We start from the raw sequence: 23,330 nt of genomic DNA on the forward strand, positions 1-23,330 counted from the left end.
AAGCATATGTCGCTTCTTGGAGGGCCCCCAGGAAGCGGTATTGTGTTTCCTACTTGTAAAATGAGGAATCAGGCTGCATTGAGCTAAATGGTGTTCTATTGGATTTTATTAGGAATTTTTTGCTGATGTGTTTTTTTTTTTTGGTGGGTTTGAACAACACAATATTGTTCATTTGATAGAGCTTTTGATTTTCCATTCTCTTCCAGGCTCCTCTGTAAGATTTGATAGGGAAATGGATTAGAGTGGATGTCAGAAGATTGTGAAAATAACTTTGATTTTTTTTGAAATTTTTTTTAATAGAAGATGAACAATTCTGATTTTTGATTTTGATTTGAGTGGAAGATAATTTGATTAAAGAATGTGATAAATTTCACATTGTGAAATCAATGTGGAATCAAAATATTCATGTCAATGTGAAGATACCTTGAAAAATGAGCAAGGTGTTAAGTTGAGAAAAGCGAAGGAAAGGTCCAAATATATGTAAAATACATGTGTGCTTAACGTCTGGTGTGACTCTTTAACAGGGAACGCAATCTCTTGGCCTCCGCAAAGGTGTTTTGGCTCTGGTGACGAGGGACCGATACGTGGTTCTCCACCTATCGGTGGTGATTTACCTGCCCGATCAGTTTGGGGATCGGTTGGTGAAACGGTTGTACAAAAAGGAGGTGTTCCTGGACTCAGCTGCAATCATCAATTGAAAGCTGGAGAGACTCTTCCTGGAATCACCAGTGAAGAACGACTGTCATACCAACCTCAGAAGACGCAACATCCAGGTTACGGTGTACAAGGTGGAATAACCCCAGCAGATTTTATTTATAGAACACACAGTGGATAGTGTGTACAGGTGTATGCAGAAGTGCAGATCATAGTAGTTTACCTAGTACATTCATATAGGCATAATGGGAAATAGGGCATGTAAGGGTAGAAAAGTTGAACCAGATATTCCACAAAAAGGTACTTGTACATATTATATGTACATTGTACAATCATTATGGTATAGAGGCCATTAAGGATGTTGAGAACTGGTATTTGTGGACAAAAGGACATGCCAAGGAGTTTCCAAGAGATGGTACATTTGAGCGAAGTCGATTGGAGAGATTAGGACAAGAATTGAAAGCCAGGAAGAGACGGAACCTAATGGTAGACTGGCTGGAATTCCGTCATTGGGATGTTGAGTCCAGGAAGTGGGAACAGCAAGAAAGGATAATGGACCTATAACTTAAACTAAAAAGGATACAGGATACATTGAAGGAGACAAAGCGCAAATGCCTTCGAATGTAGGAATAAAAGTGACATTTGCCCCACCTAATTCCCATTTGTCTCCCCAAATACAACGGTACAGAGAATTTTCTGATGATCCAAGGGAAAATCAGAGACCTAATCGACAAGGAAGTAACAGGATAGGTAGGCCTGAAAGAACAGGCAATGACAAGGACCGGTGTTTCAAGTGTAGAGAATTGGGACACTGGAGACAACATTGTCCGTATTCAAATAGGAGACTATTTCATTGGGAAAACCAAGATCAAGGGTACCAGCGCTCACCCGCACCTCAGACAACGATTAGGCCTTCATTGCTGCAGATCCCAAATGACGATTGGCCTCAACAGACTAGATAACCAGACCAAAGTTAGCAACTGTCGACGCTTCCTGTGGCTGAAAAGTCTTCGGAGCAAGAATGATTCATTTTTTTCATTGGCAATGTAATAATTAATTGATTAAATGCAGAAATTGGGGGATTTAGGGAACATCTTGGGAAAAAGAATTTTTTTGAATTTACAAATTTTGGAACAATTGGCTTACAAATTTCTTTTTGGGAACCAAGTGACGAGAGTCACATGATGATCAGATGGGAATTTCGGACTATTGTTTTTGAACGATTGATATGTCAGTGGTCGACTGGCATGTAAAGGGGTGTGCTGTCAAATTTGGATAAGTTCTTGTGGGAGACAAAGGGTGATTTCAATGTTGACATTGTAGGGGTTTTGTAAGAAATTTTTTTGTCTGTTTGTGTGTCTGCGTTTCTAAAAATTAAGGGACAAACTTTATGAAATTGACACTCACCTTGATGTGAAAATAATGGTTCCAAAGCAAACATACATAATGCATGAGTTTGTGTGTATTTTTACTCTCAAAAGATTGCTGAAAACGACAGTATACCTGTCTTGAAATAGATAATGAGATAATGAGCCTATTAAATAGAATTAATAAGGATGGAATCGAATATCCATAAACTCCATATTAAAAAAAAAAAAAAAAAAAATTCCCATAATTTCTCATAATTTCCAAACATCATAAAAAAAGATTGGAAAAATCTGATTGAGTGACATTTTGGTAATGGAATAAGATTTTAAGAGAGAGAAAAATAATAAATGGGAATATTCAGCCACTATTGTGAGTTTTTTTTTTTTTTTAATGGAATGTACTGTGAATCTCAAACCAAGGTTCAACTACTATTATGTAGTTTAAAATTCAGAAGGCGATGTTACATGTACCTGTAATATATATTTTAATAACTTGGAACACCTATATTGGCATACTGGTGTCATTGGTACTCACTAGTTGCATAGAAATAGACAAGAAATAGCTATAGGGGTGTAACACTTACTTGGATATTTTCTACGACATAAAAAGGGTCTGAATAAGCAGTGGCTGTACACATGTGATTCACGAAATTAAGCTTTGTAATTTAAACAAAGTCGCTGGTTAACAGAAGGAGAATGGATAGTAAATAATTTTTAGATGTTGGGTAAATTAAGTGAGATATTACTAAGACTCATAAGAGCTATTATTCTTCCTTACGGCAGTTGAAAGACAGATCCAAAACAATGAATCTATAAATCAATATGATAGGGATAACATCCTCAACTTGTACCAATTAATTAATTGTGGGAAAAGGAATTAATTTATCGCAGTGGATTGTTAACAGCAGCCTGAAATGTCCTGAGAGTATGCATCCATATAATCAGAAATCCCAGATTTTAAAATTTGGTAGATGTCTTATGTGGAAGAATACTTGCTTGGTAGATAAAAAGGTACTGCATGTTAGCAGAAACCTATATGGCCGTAAAGGCCAGATAAGTTGGGTCAAACTGTAATTGAATATGTAATTTACAGATGAGTATTTGGCAAGTAATGGAGGGAATTTATTGCACCCTTTTGTGGGAAGATATTTCCAAAGGTGTATTAAAATGTTATAATATGACAGTTGGCAAGGGAAACTATTGGATGAATAATAAGATCTGTAAATATCTGTATATATATATTGTTGCGGATCTCAAAACTTCGGCCTCCCCCTTACCAAGGGGGATTAATCCCCTTGTCTTTTTACTAGCCGACGCAATCCGGGGCTATCACGTTCCTTCCGGTCGGTGTTAAATAGGGTTGTAAGCCGAATTAGTCTTATTACCAAAGTACTAACACTGGCCATGAAGCAAGGAAATAACCCCACCCGAACCACGGTTTCAGTGGACATGCCGAGCGATTAGCGAGCCGCGATTCGGGCCGTTAACAGGTATTAACCCGCTTGGAGCGGTTGTGATCGTGCCACGCTTACCCAATTGAGAAATCACTAAGATGGTCGAATTAAGAGGAAAACAGGAAGAACAGGTAATTTATTACACTTTGCACAAATAAAAGAGGAAAAGAAGCAATGTACAGGGAAGAAGAAGAAGCAGATACACGGGGCAGCCTTATACAGTCTTATACTTATCCCTGGACACGGGCCCGTTCACACTCAGTCACACTCTCAGACTCACTCACACGGGGTTTGTAGATGGTCGGATTGAGGGTCCACCGATGGCGTCCACAGCTCGCTCCGGTCCCCGACTCGTACCACGAAGCAGCTGGTGATGATAGACGGCAGGCAGGATCGCCGCGTGTCGGTGGCACAGATCGGCCAATTATACTGGGGGGGATCGGTAAGCTGGCGATTATACTGGCATACGTAATAGTTGTACCGGCGCCTTATACGCGCTCCCGGTACAGCTCTGTACAATGCGCCACTCCCACAAGTCCTCTGCAAGGCGCCGCTCCGGCAATGCTTTCCCAATGATGTCACCAAAGCCAAGCCAAGCCAAGTCCCAGTTCTTTGCCACTGCCGTATGCACGCGAGTCCTTCTCATATATCGAGTGCCGTTCAGTCCTCTTGGTAAAACGCAATCGTGCAAGTCCTCCTCATAACTCAATGAGTGCCTCTTCCTTCTCATAACTCGACGAGCGCCTCTCCCTTCTCATAACTGAGGTGGGGGCCTCGCGCAATGGGTTTTATTGCCACGCCCAGCGAACCCTCTGGAATCTCTAGCCACACCCTGTCAGGCGATGTCGCCTCCGCCCTGATTGGTTGTTGGGGTCTTACCGGCTCCGCCCTTGATGGCTGCCTGATGTGACCACACCCCCACCCTTGCGCTCCGCCCCCTTTTCGGGCCTTACCTCGTGGCATTTTAGCTGGTTTGAGCGAGCAACTGGCAGCTAACGCTGCCGGCCCAACGCGTTATAAACTGTGAGGGGCAATGGGGTGCAGACTGGATGGTGTGCAATGGAGTCGATTGGAGGGAAGCTGCAAACTGAACGGGGCCTACTCTTATTTGTTTTACACAACGCAGATGATAACTATTGGAAATGGCCTTATCTCACATATACGAAGAAATAACTATGACGTTCTAAGGTGACCTACGTGTTGCATGTGGCCTGACTATGGGGTGCAACCTTTAACCTGTGTGGGTTCTCAAAACCGCAACAATATATATATATATATATATATATATATATATATATATATATATATATATATATATGTATATATATATATATATATATAATGTGTTTATTATTATAAAAATATGTGTTTATTTTTACGAAGTATATGAAATGCTTGTAAATAAAATGTCTAAAGAGTTAAGGGATAAGGGAGCAAAATTCCATGATTGTACAAATGTTTTGTAAGATTGAGAGAGATATATATTTGGAAAAGTAACAGCTAAGATACTTGAATATCTGTTTATTGAATTGAAAATTGAGAAAGCAATAATCATGATGCAAATAATACAGACACCCATATGGTGGCTTGCTTAAAAGCTTTGGTAACTGTGTTTGAACAAAATAACTAACCATGAAATGGTGACTTAGGTAAAAAGATTGAATCAAGTAATGCTGCAAATGAATACAGTAGAGTCAAGATAATGACATAACAAAAATGTTATGGATTGTGTCAGTTTTACAAGATCAGTGAACTCATATCACCACACGTTACACATCATGAAAATTAAAAGTGATGTGAGGCACCATTTTAAGATCACATACTAGTATACACTATAAAACACTATAGAACAAAACACTATAGAATTAATTACTCAACTTAAAAAAAAGAAAAAAAAATGGGGAGAATTTATGATAATTAATACATTATGCATAGTTTGTTTGTTTGCAAAGTTTGTTGGGAATTAGATATTCCTGTTTGTGATTTTAATCATATGTACTCATTATTAATGCATTTATTTCTCTTTGAGTAAAAAACTGCATGAGTTTTAAATTTTTCAAACTATATTAACCTAAAAGCAACTTTAAATGCTATTCTTAGTTTCGTAGTGAAGATAATTTAGAGTTAGAGTTTAGTAGAGATAATTCATTATTATCTCAATCAAAGATGATGAAGTTGGAGAAGAAAAGCCAGGTTGTTCCATTAAACATTTATTTGATTGCAAAAGGTGATCAAATATCGTAATTCATCAATTAATTTACTCAAAAGAACATTTTACAAAATATAATCTCATTTAAAACCTGTTATGACAATTGAGGTGATTCCTCAATTAACGTATTTCGTGAAACTTTATTCACACTATGGTTTGATCCAAAGCAAAAATATTACCTTCAGGAGTTGATGTCGTTGGTGATGTTGTGGTGGTCCATGGTGCATCTGTTTTATGCGACAAAGACAAAATTACGATTAAAAAGTTTGTCGGATATTTTTTTGGGATTGTTCATGACAAATATATTCTAGTTATTCTGCACAAACCATGCATTTATCAAACTCGTCTGATATGTAGGGTTACTTGCGGAGTGGTTTGTACAACTTACATCAGATTTCTATCGCATTTGTCTTCATACTATCGAGTTCTCCATGTCAAATGAGAAAGTTATTTTTCCAAACAGCAGTTTGCTGATATTTTGTTTCTTCTTTTGCAACATGTATTTACACGATTATAGAAAGATAAGAATATCCCATAATAACGTCCGTCAGGTCAAAATATCACTTTGAAGAAAACAAAAGTTATTGGACAAAAATGGAAGTCTTTCTACTCCATGAGGAGGTACTTTGTGTTATCATTTTTGTGAACTGTAACAATACCAATAATCAAAGGAAAACCTCTTTCACAAAAAGTGATTTACTGATTCAATATGATGCAGAGTTTTGTCTTCCTTTGCAATTAAAAATCTAAAGCAGTGAAACATTCACTTAACAAGACAGATGAGCTATTTTCATGGATATCTCATTGAAACAGCACAAGACCCTTAAAGTATAATCTTTGGTGAGTTCCTTCACAATGCGAAAGGTCTTTCGTCAACATCAGAAATAATCAACGTCTACAATCTTCCCTCAACATCAGAAATCATCAACGTCCACAATCTTCTGTCAACATCAGAAATCATCAACGTCCACAATCTTCTGTCAACATCAGAAATCATCAACATCCACAATCTTCCCTCAACATCAGAAATCATCAACATCCACAATCAAAGAGGCATTTCAAATGGCATAAACTTTTCCTATAATATTCCGGATGATGAGTCTCATCTGAAGTGTTGTCCATGGAACCTTCTCTCTCAATAAATGAAAAATAATTCAACCACTTTTTTTTTTTTTTTTTTTTTTTTTTGTATACAAGATCGAGGCTCGTGAAAGAGCTAACAATAATCACAAAAAAGACAAACCGACACACAAAACACAAAAAACAAGGGGAGCGGCAGACAAGATGGGGAGAGAGGGGGAAGGACACAAACACAACATTTGAGAGCAGGGACATCGGGAGGACTTGGGGGGAAGTGGGAGAGGAATAAAACATATGAACGCTGCAAGGACTCTGGGGTGAATTACCGGGGGTAGAAAAGATCAAGGTTTTCGATGGGGGAAGATAAGAGATGGTGGTGAACAGCTGTTTTAAAGACCTGGAGGGAGGAGTGGGATTGAATGGAGTGGGGGAGTTTGTTCCAGAGGCGGGAGAAAAGGGGAATGAAAGAGTGAAGGTGAGCAGAGAGCCTAGACTTTGGCAGTTTAACCATAAGAGGGTTGCAGGCAGATCTTGTGCGACCTGAAGGAATATTTGGGGGACAGAGCACAGAGAGAGCTGGGGGAGCAAGGCCAGAGAGGAGTCGGTAGAAGACAGAAAGACCACCAACCTGCCTGCGGTGAGTGAGTGAAAGGCCCTCGGAGTTGACTACATCGCAGGAGATTCCAATGATTCTGAAAGCTTTGGCCTCAACAGCGTGAAGCCGAGCAAGGTGTGAGGCAGGAGCACCAGCCCAGAGGGGGGAACAGTATTCCATTGAGCTGCGGATGAAAGCCTTGTATGTGGTGAGGAGCTCAGGTGTGCCAAGGAAGGACTTCGCACGACGGAGGATGCCCAGTCGGCGACTGGCTTTGGAGGCCAGCTTGGAAATGTGGTTTTCCCAAGAAAGATCATGGCAGATAGTGAGACCCAAAAGCTTGAGCGACAGAACTTCTTGGAGAGGATTGTTGAGAAAGTAGATGGGAGGGTTTTCCAGTCGGTCCTTTCGGAGAGACATTGTAAGAGTGTGAGATTTGTCAGGATTGAAAGACATGTTCCACTTGTTTGACCAGTCTGTGATTTTGTCCAGGTCTGCAGAGAGTGAGGAGGCTGCAGACTGCCGATCTGAGGGATGAGGAATGGAGCGGCAGATAGTGGAGTCATCAGCAAAGAGATAGAGAGGATTTTCCAGAGAGTCGGAGAGGTCATTGATGAAGACCAGAAATAGCACAGGGCCCAGAACACTGCCTTGGGGAACTCCAGCCAGAACAGGAAGGGAAGATGAGAGAAATCCATTCAGGGCCACACGTTGCCTACGACCAGAGAGGAAATCCGCAAGCCATGAGTGGAGATTTCCCTGAATACCATAGGAGGTGAGTTTGGTGAGCAGAGCTGGGTGCCAGACTGTATCGAAGGCACGTGATATGTCAAGTGAGACAGCTCTGATTTCCTGTTTGGCATTGAGGACCTCCATCCATTGTTGAGACAGCAGAAGCAACATGTCCAGAGTAGAATGACCTGGTCTGAATCCAAATTGATGATCAGAGATCAAGCCATTGGAGAAGAGGAAGGATTTGATATCTGAAGCAATGATGGATTCCATGACTTTGCTGATAATTGGGAGCAGGCTGATTGGTCTGTAGTTGCAAGGATCTGTTTTTGCACCTTTTTTGTGTAAAGCGGTAATGTTTGCTGATTTCCAAGATGCTGGCAGATGACCTTGAGCAAAAGAGAGGGTGAAAAGAACAGAGAGAGGGTGAGATAGAGCGGCAGAGCAGGATTTTAGGACCCGAGGGCTGATGCCATCTGGGCCAGTTGCAGAATCAGAGTCGAGGTTTGATAAAAACTTCTCCACCTTGTCAGGAGAGAAGGACACAGAGTCCAGGAGCAGTTGGGTTCGACTGGGAAAGGTGGGAACAGAGAGAGATGGGTTTGGGACACAAGATTTTGAGGCAAACACAGAGTTGAGGCATTCGGCTTTGTCACGTGCGGTGTCAACTGTGTAGCCATTTGAGGTAAGGGAGGGGATGGAGGGGGAACAAACACCAGAAACGCATTTGACCAGACGCCACCAGGATTTGGAGGAAGGAGACAGGTTTGAGAGTTCAAACTTGAGTGTGGAGAGATAGTGCTTCCTGGCACTCCTGAGGGTAGAAACACACTTGTTTCGAGCTTGGTGGAAGGAACTGAGATTGCCTTCAGTTGGATTTGCCTTCCAAGAGGCAAAGGCAAGTTGTTTCAGGGCAACTGCCTCACCACAAGATTCAGTGTACCATGGACGGGAGGAAGGGTAAGACATCTGAAGACGAGATGGGATAAATCTGTGCATGAGAGAGAGCAGTTTGCTTTGGAAGAATTCCCAGGAAGAATTGATGTCAGAGGCATTAGAGATGGGAGACCAGTCCAGTTGATTGATGGCTGCTTGCAGACCGTGCCAGTCGGCCTGAGTGAAATGCCAGACTCGTCGGCGCTGAGGAGGCTCTCTGAGAATGGCCAGTGAGATGTCCACTTTAACAAGCACATGATCAGAAGAACCGATTGGAGCAGAAGAAGAGCAGCAGACATTTGCAGGGAAGTTAGTCATAACCAAGTCCAGAAGAGAAGATACTCCATTGACTGAGATCCGGGTTGGGAAATTGACAGATTGTGTCAGTCCCAATGAGTCGCAGAAGTCCTTTGCTGAGGTGCCATGGCTGGTGAGAGATGAACCCACACCCAGCCAGCTGGCATGATGACAGTTGAAGTCACCACATATGAGGAAGAGAGAGTTTAGATGAGTTGATAGAAGTTGGTCCATGTTGTCCGACAGAGAAATGTAAATGGAGTCATCACTGTTTGGAGGACGGTACAGAACACATATGAACAAAAGGTGGGAGCGGAGAGGAAGCCCTAGCCAGAGGTACTCCTGTGGGTGGGGTGGAGAGAGGGCAGTGCAGGGAGAGTGAGGAAGAGAGTTTTTGATAAAGATAGCCACCCCACCACCAGGACGAGGATCAGGTCTATCGTACCGGAGGAGGGAGTAACCAGGAAGAGATATTAAGGAATCAGAGACATCTTGAAGGAGGAAAGTTTCTGTTAAGCAGATCAAGTCTGGATTTTCAGAAGCAACCTGAATGGAGAGATCAATCACGTTTGAGCGAAGGCCCCGGATGTTTGAGGTCCATACCGTTAGTGAGGAGAGATGGGGAGCATCGGGTGCAGGACAGGGGAGGGGAGGGGTAGGGTCAGATGAAGGGTGAGAGGGGGATGTCGGAAGAGCAGTTGATAGTGTGTCAGAGATTACAGAGGAGTTACAAGAAAGGGAAGGATGAGGAGGACGAAAGGTTTGATGGTGATGGAATGAGGCACAGTGAGAGTTTGTTTGAGGGGGGGCAGAGGAAAGTAGAAGGTTGGGGGAGGTGGGGGTATGACATAGGAGGGAGAGGAAGTGGGGAGGAGGCAGCTTTGAGAAGGAGGTGGGAGGAGGGAGAATTTGGGAGGGATGGTTGGGGGGGAGATTTGAAGGGGAGGGGCAAGGTGGGAGTTTAGAAAGTGGATGATTAATGAAAGATGCACATATATAACAAATTGGGTTTGTTGTGATTTTCAAGTTAGCGATTCGTTTAAGAACGATGGAGGAGGGATGGAATGAATGAGAATTTAGAGCATGGAGTGATTTGGAATCATAAGAGATTGAATATTTTTTTGAAATGGAATGAGATGAAGAGGAAATTGAAAGGAGCCTTTTAAATAAGAAGAAAAACAGCGTGTTGTAATAAACCACTGAATAAAACAATGAAGGGGATAGTTGAAACATATTTAAACAGAACTGTGAAGAACAATCGTATATTCACAAAAATACCAATGGGGAGAGGAAGCCTAGCGCGACGACCACGAGTCACTTGAACAGGGCAAAAGGTGGAAGGCAAGGGGAAAATGGGGGCGGGGCGAGACAGCGCACGTGGGCAGAGGCAAAAGCACACGAGGAAAAAGGGAAATAAAAGTTTTTTTGGTTGTTTTTTTTTGTTTTTGTTTTTTTTGGGGGGGGGGGTGTGGGGGTTACAACGTTAGACAAATAGTAGATGTTTGGTGAAGCTTGGTGGAGAAGGGGAAATCAAAAAAGTGAGCAAAACAGCGAAGGAATGAACAACCTTCGACGGGGGAAGCCTGAGGCTGCAAGGCCTTGCTCGCGACGCGGCAAACAAGCGATTAATATATGAAAGATAAACACCAAGAAACTTCCAAGGGGGACACTATAAGTTCACACACCGAACGATAAATACAGTTTCGACAAAATACAATTGTGAACAGACTTAACTTTGAAAAACGTGGAGACCGTGTGGACCGTCGAAAACCCCTGACCACCGTCTCCAAGATCTCGCGAGATCCGATCCAAGATCGGATCCAAGATCCAAGATCCAAGATCGGAGATCCAAGATCTTCCTCAGATAACTCGCCATTTTACCTTTACTGTGGAGTCTCCTCAAAAGTGACAGGTGTGACATTGCAGTATCACTTTGATGATTTGGAAAACATTGGAATTTTCACATGCACAAGAATAAGTAGTCCGACAAATTATGTTTGTCAATTCAGAAGTCCGACATTCAATCTCAACAAAGCATACAACCTGAACCTATTTCTTAGGTATGATCTATCTGTTCAACAAATTATGTTTCTTCTGATGTGATGAACTTTTCTAATTTTAGGGATGGCCACAGAGGGAATCACTTACAAGGGAAATTAGCCTTAAACCCTACTGCTAATTCGGCCGAAAAAACATATTGCTGGTCTCTGGTCAGACCAAAGTTCCAGAATTGATGCGGCGATGCGGTGTTTTTCTTTTTCTTTTTTGAAAAGCATGGATTGCACATATAGAGGTGTTTTTTGTGTCCTCATGCCTTGCGGTCCTCATCTTCCATGGCGCCGTCCAGAGAGAAATTAAAGACAGCCAATAGGATTTGTAGGCCTTTTTTGTAAATAATGAACACAAGCTTAAGTTATTTTAAAATGTATTTATTCTGAAAATCATTAGGTTCTTCAAGCATATTATAGACTGCCATTTCGTTCTCGAGATCGCCTCACCGTACCGTCAAACATTCCAATGCGTCGATCGCATCAACACTGCGCATGCGCAAGTGGTCTAACAGGCCGATGGTCTCCCACGATCTCTTCTCCCAGTACATCAGATTATCACAGACACTTACAACTTCATGACAAACGAGATAGGATCCAGGCCTAACTAACGAGACCACCCACAGCTCTCTAGGCCTTCTGGTTGCTTCACATGACCCCGACAAAGAACGTCTTCGTTTCAATAAATGACAATATCCAGCCGATTGGATTCATGACGTCACGGCACACAAACTACTCATATCTTTGGAACGGCTGGTTGGATTTGGACAAACTAAATGTAGTTGTGTAGGGGAGAACCGTGCGCGAAAGTCGATGCCAATGGCGACATTCACAGTCCCGTATTTCCCGAGATAGCGTGCCGGCCCGGCAACAACAGGCACGCGCTATTGTAGGTACCGTTTGAAATTAAAAGAAAAAATTGTTGACGCACAGGGTCAAAATCGATGCGCGTGCTGACCAAAGACCAGAAATATATTTTTCTCGGCCTCAAGACGTCATCTTCCCTCATTTGATGAACATTTAAACACAACCTTAAGCTACATTTTCCCTACTTAGGACATTGAAATGCTCCTACACATCACATGGTCCATGCTATATCCTATTCAATTCTACCCTTCATACAGTATTCTCTTAGCAGACTTAGCTAATCCCATAAATGTCACAATATGGAAGACATCATTCGTTATCTGTTTGCCAAGTTTGAACAAGATTGGAAATGCATGTCCGAGAAATGGTTGAGGACATGTTCAACATACGTTTTTTTTTTACAATTAAAATGGCCGCCATTCAATATCCATTTTATAGCATTGCAAAACAAAATGATGTGTGTATGTACACCATCAGGTATCGTCTTTTTGCCTGAATGAAGAAAATCGGTCCATACATCTCCGAGATATGGTTGCAGATGCACGGACGGATGAGACCCAATCCATAAGTCCCCTTTTGGACTCATTCCAACGGGGGCTATCAAAGTTACCACTTTGAGGAAACAATTGATTGCATCTCGTGCAGAGGAAATGAGGTATTGCATGTTTTGTTTGGAGAGATCGTGGCTGCAGTGTAATATACACCGCCCAAAGAAGGTACCGTGAATTCTCATAATTCCGAGGAAAGAAAATAGTGGACTTCAATTAAAAAAAAAAAACACTTTTGATTATATCGGCTGGCTTCTCAAACTGTATTTCACATGACCATGGACATGCAATTCACATACGTGGTAAAACGAAAATTGGCTTGGAAGTGAAATGTCTCATGCGTATTTAATTAATTAGTTGGGATCCCGGGGAAATTCTGGAGAAATTTTTTTTTACTTCTTTTATAAGTTATAATGTACACATATATTTTAGAGAAGTGATGCCACGTACACTTTGAAATGTACACGTACACTTTCGTACACAACATCAGCGAGTAGAAACCACGTTGAAGATTGGATAATCCAGATTGGGTAAAACCACGTTGAAGATTGGATAAGACATTTTGATTACAAGTAAAATAGTCATGATTAATAGTTAAAGTTTTTATTTTTAAAAAAACTCTCCTTTTGTTGGCGTTTTGTATGTAAAGTATAATATATGCTGTCGAGATGTCCAGTGATGTATTCAGTTGCCAAGGAGCTTGCTTATCAACCATTTTGTTTGAGTGCCACCCTGAGTGCTTAAGCCACTTGGCTTCCATGGTGATATGACGGCTCGGTACTCCATGGGAACATCCCAGAAGTAGGGACCCCAAGCCACCGGGAAAACGGGGAAAAAACGGGAAATTTAAAATCAACCCAAACCAGCATAGCCCCAAGCAACTCACCATCTAATAAATAAAATTTGTCGGATGTCTGTGTCTGTTTGTTCGCATTTTTTGCAAAGACCGCTGGGCCGGCAACCACCAAATTTGACACACAGAGCAAGTCCGACCTGGAGATTGTTCTCAGGGTATTTTCATCCATCACCTCAGCCTTTAATGACCCTGAACACCCATAACACCCTTTTTTACGTGCTTGAGACATTAGATTACATGCTTGAGAGAAGACGATTTACATGTTTAAGAGATAAGACTACCAAGACCCTCAAAAACCCTGAATACCCTTAAGTAAGACCCTTTAAAACCCTGAATACTGCAAAGCTGCTTTAGACCCTTAAGACCAGAAATACCCCGAACACACGTAAGGATCCTTAAAGACCCATAAAGATTCCTCAGACCTTTAAGACCATTAGGACTCTTATCACAGGCAGGTTGGTGGTCTTTCTGTCTTCTACAGAATCCTCTCCGGTCTTGCACCCCCTGCTCTCTCTGTGTTCTGTCTCCCAAATATTCCTGCAGGACCCACAAGATCTGCCAGCAACCCTCTTCTGGTGAAACTGCCATAATCAAGACTCTCTGCTCACCTTCACTCTTTCATTCCTATTTTCTCCCACATCTGGAGTAAACTCCCACACTCTCTTCCATCACACTCCTCCCTCCAGGTCTTTAAAACAGCTGTTCACCATCTCTTCTCTTCCCCCATCCAAAACCTTGATATTTTATACCACTATTAATCCACCGGAAACCCACTGCCTTCAAATTCCACTTTCTTTCCTGAAACTCCTTGTAGTGCCCATCTCGTTTATCCTGTGTATCCGCCCCAGGCCTCTCCCTTCCACAGATCTCCCGATGTTTCTGTTCTCTACTGTTGTTGCACTCTCTCACTCTCCCCCTGTATCCTACTCCCTATATTTTATGCTCTATGTGTTAGCTTTTACATGAGCATAGATTTAAAAAAAAATTAAGAATCTGAAGATCGTTTAGACCCTAAACTCCAAGAAAGACCCTTAATACCCCAAAGGCCCTGAAGACCTCATAGATTGGTAATACTACTAAGACCCATGAGGACCCCGAAGATCCCTTTACTCACCAGAATCACCTCACCTCACCCTTGGCCTTTCTCTGTCTCCCACCCTACCCCTCTCTGTCAGACCCCTACCACTCTCTGTCTCTCCATCTCATCTCCCATTCAGGGTATTTGGGGTCCAAATGATCTTTGGGGTCCAAAGGATTTTTGGGCTGTTTGGGGATTTAATGAGTCTTATGGGTGTTTGGGGTCTTCAACAGTCTTAATGGTGTTATGGGTCTTAGGTGTCATTAAAGGCTTAGGTGGTGAATGAAAATACCCTCACACCAATCCCCAGTTCGGACTTGGTTGGTGTGCTAAATTTGCTGGTTGTCGGCCAAGCGGTCTTTGCAAAAAAAACGCAAACAGACAAAGACATCCGGTGGATTTTATCGATTTGACGAGTGGGGCACCCGTGGGAAATCCAAGGGCAAAGACGTGTATGACATTTTGACATCATGAGTTAGATGCTGCACGAAGAGTTTTCCAAAATGGGTAAAACCCTCATTCCCCGCTATCCCCTCACTCGTTACCTCTCCCCATTCTTCTCCAACCCTCACACCTCACAGTCCACCTCTCTTTCCCCCTCACTCCTCTCACCTCCCTCCACACTCCTTCCTCCTCCCTCATTCCTCTCTACTCCCCCTCCTAACTCTTCTCCAACCTCTCACTCTCCTCTCCCCTCACTCTCCTCTTCCCCTTCACTCCTCTTCTTCTGCCCTCACTCCTCTCCACCCTTCACTACTCACCTCTCCTTTCCCCACTCCTCTCCCTCTTCTTCCCGCCCATGCCCAATCCCTCCCTCTCCCCCTCCCCCCACCACTCACTCCTCACCACCCTGTTACCATTGTCCTCCTCCCCCTTTCCCTCCCCTCTCCCTTTCTCCTCCCCATCACCTTCCCTCTCCCCTTCCTCCCCAATTCCATCCCCATCTCACCTTGACCTCCTACTCCCTCCTCCTCCTCGCCTCCCACCCTTCCCTCCTTTCTCTGTTTCCCTTTCTCTTCATATTTCCAGCACAATGCGACTGCGTCACCCGGCAACGCCGAGTACTTTTGCTTGTGCCGTATATTATAAGCGAACCAAAGAAATACATTCGTGACTTACCTGTATTCATCAGCACTATTTTTTTTTGTTACTTAATTAATTGATTGATTGATTGTTACTTGATTAACTGAGATCAAGATTGAGATATGGGCAAAAGAAAATAATATACGATGTGAAAACTCGGCCGGAAGTTCATGGCAAGCGGTGTATTGTGGGCACATCTGCTCTGCAAAGCAGGTACTTCGACTTTCCCATCAAGTTTTTACTAAATTTGTGTTGACTGTCAAATTCTGCAGTTGATGTAGTGTATGTGGGAAAATTACATGCCCAAACCAGGAATCGAACCCAGGTCCTCTGGAAAATCGTACCAGTGTTCTGCCATCTGAGCTATCTGGGCGAACTTTTTATTTCTATTTTTGTAATTTTCCCACATATATCAATTGAAGTATTTATTCCTGTTCATTAATCAAATAAATTCTGCTATGTTCTTTCTGTAAAACTGACCGAAGAAACACATTTGTGATGTACCTTTATTCATCAGCGCTAATGTTTTGTTGTCCTTATAGTCTTATAGTCTTGTCCTTATAGTCTTATAAACAAGAACCATGCTATTAGAGGTCATAGAAGTACCCCTAATTATTGTTATCTTTACACGCAATTTACAAGAAATATAATATTTTGCATGAAATTTGTTATAACTTTAAATTTGCATCATTCTTTTGGGCTGAAATTTGGACAGGATATTCAGAATATCACTTCCTTTAAAATGATGAAGGCTTTTGTTTATAGGAGTAGCCATTGTGGATTTATTAATAATAATAATAATAATTCATTTATTTTGTATAGCGCTTTTCCAGAAGCCCAAAGGCGCTTTGACAGAGTGGCAAACATAATGCATAACAATACATGAAAACAACAATTGCAAAAAGACAAGAATCAATAGGGAAATATTTAAAGCAAAAGGAGGGAGAAGGAGAAGAGATAGTCAGGGGTTAAATGCTGTGGGTTGAATGTTGAATGCAGTGTTGAACAGGTGGGTCTTTAGTGATGTTTTGAATGTGGTGAGTGAGGAGGAGTCTCTGATGGTGTGAGGTAGTGAGTTCCAGAGGGTGGGAGCAGCGATGGAGAAGGCCCTGTCCCCCCAGGATCTGAATTTGGTCCGGATGGAGGGGGTCAGGAGGTTGGTACCAGCAGAGCGGAGGTTGCGGGTGGGAGTGTGTCTGGAGAGGAGGTCAGCCAGGTAGGATGGGGCCAGGTTATGGAGGACTTTGTATGTCAAGAGGAGGATTTTGTACTGGATTCTCTGGGGGATGGGGAGCCAGTGAAGCTTGTAAAGGACGGGGGTGATGTGGTCACGGGTCCGGGAATGGGTGAGTAGACGGGCAGCGGAGTTCTGAATGTATTGGAGTTTATTGGTGATTTTTGAGGGTGAACCATAGAGGAGGCTATTGCAGTAGTCCAGACGGGAGGTGATGAAGGCGTGGATGAGGGTTTCTGCAGCCGTGGAGGAGAGGGATGAGTGGAGACGGGCAATGTTTTTCAGGTGAAAGAAGGCTGACTTTGTGATCTGTTTAGTGTATTTGTCGAAGGAAAGGCTTTGGTCAAAGATGACGCCAAGATTCCGGATGTGAGGGGAGGTGGATACTGGGATACCGTCGATGTTGAGGGCAAAGTTGTGGGTGGATTTTGTGAGCGTTTTTGGGCCAACGATGATTATTTCAGATTTATCACAGTTAAGCTTGAGGAAGTTGATTTGAAGCCAGGATTTTATTTCAGTGATGCAGTTTGTCAGGATAGAGTGGGTGTCGGTGGAGACGGACTTGGTGGAGATGAAAAGCTGGATGTCATCGGCGAAGCAGTGGAATTGGAGACCATGACGGCGGATTAAGTGACCGAGCGGGGACAGGTAAAGGATGAAGAGGAGGGGGCCAAGAACTGAACCTTGGGGGACACCTTGGGGGAGGGGAGCAGTGGGGGATTTGCAGTTATTGATGGAGATGAACTGGCATCTGTCAGAGAGGTATGATTTAATCCAAGAGAGGGCAGTGCCGGTAACGTTAAAGGTGGATTCAAGTCGGGTGAGGAGGATAGTGTGATCGATGGTGTCAAAGGCAGCGCTGAGGTCGAGGAGGACGAGAATGTTGAGGTTGCCAGCGTCAAAGGAGAGGAGAAGGTCATTGGTGATTTTGAGGAGAGCAGTTTCAGTACTGTGGTTGGACCGGAATCCGGATTGGAATGTTTCATACAGGTTATTGGCAGAGAGATGATGTTTGAGTTGAGTGGCTACAGCGCGTTCCAAAACTTTTGACAGAAAGGGTAGGTTGGAGATGGGTCTGAAGTTGTTTAGGGTGTCAGGGTTTAGACCAGGTTTTTTTAGAATGGGGGTAACAGCAGCAATTTTGAGGGAAGGTGGGACGATGCCTGTAGACAGGGAGGAGTTTATTGTTGCAATGATAAGTGGAGAGAGAGCAGGGAGGGAGGCTTTGACAAAGCTGGAGGGGATGGGGTCAAGAGTGCAGGTGGCAGTTTTCATTCCTATGAGGAGTTCAGAGAGGTCAGTAGGGGAGATTGGGGAGAACCGAGACAGGGGATGGCAGGACAAGGGGGGGCAGGTGGTTGGAGGGGGAGCGGGTGCGGCGGTGGTCAAGCTGTTGTAGATGTTGTCAATTTTGTGTTGGAAGAAAGAGAGGAAGGAGATGCAGTTGTCTACTGTGAATGACTGGGTGGTGGTGTTCAGGGGGCGGAGGAGTTTGTTTATTGTCGAGAAGAGTGCTTTTGGGTTTCCGGAGCCAGAGTTATTGAAGGACAACCAAGTTTTATCTGGTAATTGGCATAATTAGCTAATTAGTGAACATTTGACATAATTTCACAAAATCCTCTCATCAGGTAGTAGAGTAACACATGTATAATACATGTACCAAGTTTTGTGTGAAAAGAACGATAGGTGACATAGAAGATAGAAGTAGAAATGTGTTCTTTGTTTTTCTTTGTTTTTTATTGACGGTCTAATTTATGCAAATTATATGCATGTAATATGACAAAGAAGCGTTGAAACTGGTCTGAGTTAAAGCCAAGATTATATCTTTCAAGAAAAACTGAAAATTAGATATTAACTTGACTTTGTTTTTGTGTAAATGCCTCTCAAAGGTACCTATGTAGTTTTCTCAATTTTTCACCAGTACTACACCCTTAATAGACCCTTAATAGACCCTTAATAGACCCTTAATAGACCAAGGTAAGCGAAGCATTGGGGGTACAAATAATTGCGAATTTCCATTTCAGTTTTTGATAGAGTGTTGTCTTTGCCATCCAGCTCCACCTGATAATTTCAAATACATATAAAATTATGCTCAGTTCCTTTGTATTTGTCCGTGTTGGGCTTTGACTTCTGATTTACAGTATATATTCAGTCAGAGCACAAAATATAATGGGCCGACCTCCCCCACCATCCCTCTCAGCACCATTTACCCTGTTCCCCTCCACTATTCCACCCTCCCTCCACAACTCCCGATCCACCATCACCCACACTAACCTGCACCCAAAATTCGCCCCTTCCCGCACTCCAGGAAAAGCAGGCATGATCAAAGATACCTCTGAAGGAGCTGGGGCTCCCACGTCGATCGGAAGAATGGACGCGACAAAAAGCTGGAATTCATCCGAGTTGCTTTAATCAAACCAAACACTCAGGCACTCTGAAAAGCCCGTTTATCGGGCAGCAATATATATACATATTATCCCGGAGCGTTTGCCCAGGAAAGGCGAGAGGGGGCGTGGCCCAGCGTCCTGGCTGCGGCCTGGCAAGTTGAGGGCGAGCCTGCCCGGGCGTCCTGGACGAGCCCGGCATGGTGATCGCTCCGCGTCCTTGATAGGTGCAAGGCGATTGTGAAAACCCAGCCGTAGCCGCTACACACGTCCCCCCAGAATCGACTTGCACCGGCAGGGTCAATTTGAGGGGGGTCCTGATGACCCAGCCGAAGCGACCCCTGGCGGGTCATGGGAGGGGGTCCGGTGTGGTGGTGGGCGGTCGAGTGGGGGGCACCGTGGATGGGGGGCAGCCTCGCCGCGGTGGAAGGGCCACCCGTGGTGGGTGGTCGACGTCCACGTGCGCCGGCCTGAGGCGGTCCACCACAATCCGGTCCGACCTGCCGCCGATGTCGATGACGAACGACTTGTCGTCCCGTCGCAGCACCCGGAAGGGCCTGTCGTACGGCGGCCGGAGTGGCCCCCGATGTGCGTCGTGACGCACAAAAACATACTCCGCTGTGCGAAGTGCTGGGGGGACGTAGGACTGGGGGTCACCGTGGTGGGATGTTGGCATGGGGGCAAACCGTTGGGCGGCCTCCTGGAGGTCCGAGCGCTGGTGAGCTGCGGACCAGGGACTGGTAGCGTCAGGCACGAATTCGCCCGGGACGCGAAGTGCCTGGCCATAGACAAGCTCGGTGGTGGATGCCTGGAGGTCCTCCTTGGGGGCCGTGCAGAGGCCCAAAAGGACCCACGGCAGCCGGTCGGCCCAACCGCCGTCTTGAAGGCCGGCCATGAGCGCGGCCTTCATGGAGCGGTGGAATCGCTCGCACAACCCGTTTGCTTGGGGGTGGTAGGCCATAGTACGGTGGAGCTTGACCCCCAGGTTGCGGGTGACCGCGCCCCACAGCTCGGAGGTGAACTGTGGTCCGCGGTCTGACGAGATGTCCGCCAGTGCGCAGAAGCGGGCGACCCAGGTGGCGATGAAAGCCTGCGCCACGTCGGCGGTGGTGTTGGAGACGAGGGGAACGGCCTCCGGCCACCTGGTGGTCCTGTCCACCATGGTGAGCAGGTGTGTGAACCCCTGTGACAGGGGGAGGGGGCCCACGAGATCCACGTTGACGTGGTCGAAACGTCGTTCGGGCACGGTGAAAGGTGCCAGCGGGGCCTGGGTGTGTCGGTGGACCTTGGCCCGTTGGCAGGCCGTGCAGGTGCTGGTCCAATTGCGGACGTCCTGACGAAGGCCGTGCCAGACGAATCGCGCTGACACCAGCTTCTGGGAAGCTTTCCGGCCCGGGTGGGAAAGGCCGTGGAGGGAGGCGAAGATGCGGCGTTGCCAGGTGACGGGCACGATGGGGCGAGGCTGGCCTTGGGAGACGTCGCAGAGCAGGACAGTGTCCGCGAAGGGGATGTCGGCCAGGCGGAGGCCCGTGTCCGCCGCCCGGAGGGCTTGCACCGTGGTGTCGGTGGTTTGGTCCGCCGCCATAAGCGCAAAGTCCACGCCCAGGTGGACCGCGTTCGCACTGGCCCGGGAAAGACAGTCGGCCACGGCGTTGTTTTTGCCGGCGACGTGCCGGATGTCCGTGGTAAACTCCGACACGGCGGAGAGGTGGCGCTGTTGGCGGGCCGACCACGGCTCCGTGACCTTGGCCATGGCGTAAACCAACGGCTTGTGGTCGACGAACGCCGTGAAAGGTCGGCCCTCCAGGAGGTGGCGGAAATGGCGGACAGCCAGGTGTAGACCGAGGAGCTCCCGGTCAAACGTGCTGTATTTGAGCTCGTTCGGCCGGAGCTGCCGGCTGAAAAAAGCGAGTGGCTGCCAAACCCCGTTCACCCATTGCTCATGTACGGCGCCCACCGCGTAGTCGGAGGCATCCGTGGTGAGGGCGATGGGAGCGTTGAGCACCGGGTGAGCGAGCAGTGTTGCGTCGGCGAGGGCCCGCTTTGAGCTTTGGAAGGCCGCATCCATTGCTGCGGACCAGGCGATGTCGTGCTTGGCCGGCTTGCCCCGGAGGGCTTCGTAGAGGGGCCGCATGAGTTGAGCAGCGCGGGGCACGAAGCGGTGATAAAAATTCACCATTCCCAGGAATTCCTGCAGGGCCTTTATGGTGCGGGGACGTGGGAACGTGGTGATGGCCTCGACCTTGGTTGGCAGCGGCACGGCCCCGTTCTTGGTGATGTGGTGGCCCAAAAAATTGACGGCCGTCGTGCCGAAGTGGCATTTGGCCGGGTTGACGATGAGGCCGTGCTAGCTTAGGCGCCTGAACAGTGTTCGGAGGTGGAGGAGGTGCTCGGCCCGGGACGTGCTGGCGACGAGGATGTCGTCCAGGTAAACGAAAAGGAACGGCAGGTCACGCAGCATGCCGTCCATCAAGCGCTGGAACGCCTGAGCCACGTTCTTGAGACCAAACGGCATCCGCAAGAATTCGAATAAGCCGAACGGCATGATGACTGCCGTTTTAGGGACGTCGGCCGCCCTGACAGGTACCTGGTGATATCCCCGTATGAGATCAATTTTCGAAAAAATGACCCGTCCCGCCAGACGGGCGGAGAAGTCTTGGATATGCGGGATCGGGTACCTGTCGGGGGTGGTAGCATCATTGAGCCGGACGGCGGTAGTCGCCACACGGGTGCCATCCACCCCCCGGCTTTGGCACGATGTGCAGTGGCGAGGCCCACGCGCTATTGGAGCGCCGCACGATGCCGAGGTGCTCCAACGCGTCGAATTCAGCCTTCGCCACGGCGAGCTTGGCTGGGTCGAGGCGGCGGGCCCTGGCGTAGACCGGCGGGCCCGTGGTTGGTATGTGGTGCTCGATCCCATGCCGTACTGCGATGGCCGAAAACGTCGGCCGCGTGAGGGCCGGGAACTCCATGAGCAGGTGAGCAAACTCGTTCGCCGCCGGGACGGCGCATGCCAGCTCGGTCAGCGCGGAGCTGCTCAATGTGCATACCAGGGAGCTGAAGGTTTCGGCGTTGATTAAACGACGCTGTTGGACGTCCACCAGCAGTTCGTGTGCGCAGAGGAAGTCGGCGCCTAGCAGAGCCATGGGCACGTTTGCGGTTACAAACGTCCAAGCAAAGCGTTGGCCGCCGAAGCAGAGGGTGACGTTGCGCGGGCTGAAGGTGCGGATGGTCGATCCGTTGGCCGCAACCAAGGAGGGGCCGCAAACCGCGGATTGCCTGTCCTGGTCAGAGGCGGGTATGACGCTCAGTTGGGCGCCGGTGTCGCACAGGAAGCGCCGTCCGGACGCTTTATCCGTGATGAACAGTAAGTTGCCCGTGTGGCCGGCGCTCATGGCTGGTAATGAACGCTGGCCTGGCCGTTTCCCGGCCTGCCAAAGGTGCACGGGGGTCGGCATGTCCGGGCCTTCTGTCCGAACCTGGCATGATAGTAACACCACGCTTGGTCAGGTGGAGGCCCCGGTCGTCGTGCTGGAGGTGGTCGGCTCGGTGTAGCGGCCGCCAATTGCGTCGGCAGTTCGGTCGTCGACCGTGCCGGGTGCTCGGGCACCATGGGTGTTGCGTCGGACGGCGGTGGGTCCCATGTCGCCGCTGCGATGCGCTGTCCTGCGGCGGAGATCTTGTCAGCTTGTCTGGCAAGGGCCCGGAGATCTGTGATCGTCGTGCTTGCCAGGGCGAGGCGTACCGGGTTAGGCAGCTGACGGAGGAACAGCTCCCGGAACAGGAATGCCGGAGAGTGCTCGCCGAGCAGTGAAAGCATGTAGTCCATTCGCTCGGAAGGGCGCGTGTCGCCGAGCTCGGGCAGGTCGAGCAGGCGCCGTGCGCGTTCCGCCGATGGGAGGGCGAAA

General features: G+C 46.4%; 1 protein-coding gene across 1 annotated transcript in view; it reads right to left on the reverse strand.

Moving 5' to 3' along the window:
* LOC144889062 (scavenger receptor cysteine-rich domain-containing protein DMBT1-like) overlaps nucleotides 1-23,330 on the reverse strand; it is a 129,990-nt gene that overhangs the window by 64,785 nt on the left and 41,875 nt on the right. Inside the window, exon 6 of the mRNA XM_078768875.1 lies at nucleotides 5,864-5,911. Coding sequence (XP_078625001.1) covers nucleotides 5,864-5,911 — 48 coding nt within the window. The remainder of the gene's footprint in view (nucleotides 1-5,863; nucleotides 5,912-23,330) is intronic.

This window comes from Myxine glutinosa, unplaced genomic scaffold (assembly GCF_964187855.1).
Source record: "Myxine glutinosa unplaced genomic scaffold, kmMyxGlut1.1 SCAFFOLD_636, whole genome shotgun sequence".
Classification (NCBI taxonomy): domain Eukaryota; kingdom Metazoa; phylum Chordata; class Myxini; order Myxiniformes; family Myxinidae; genus Myxine; species Myxine glutinosa.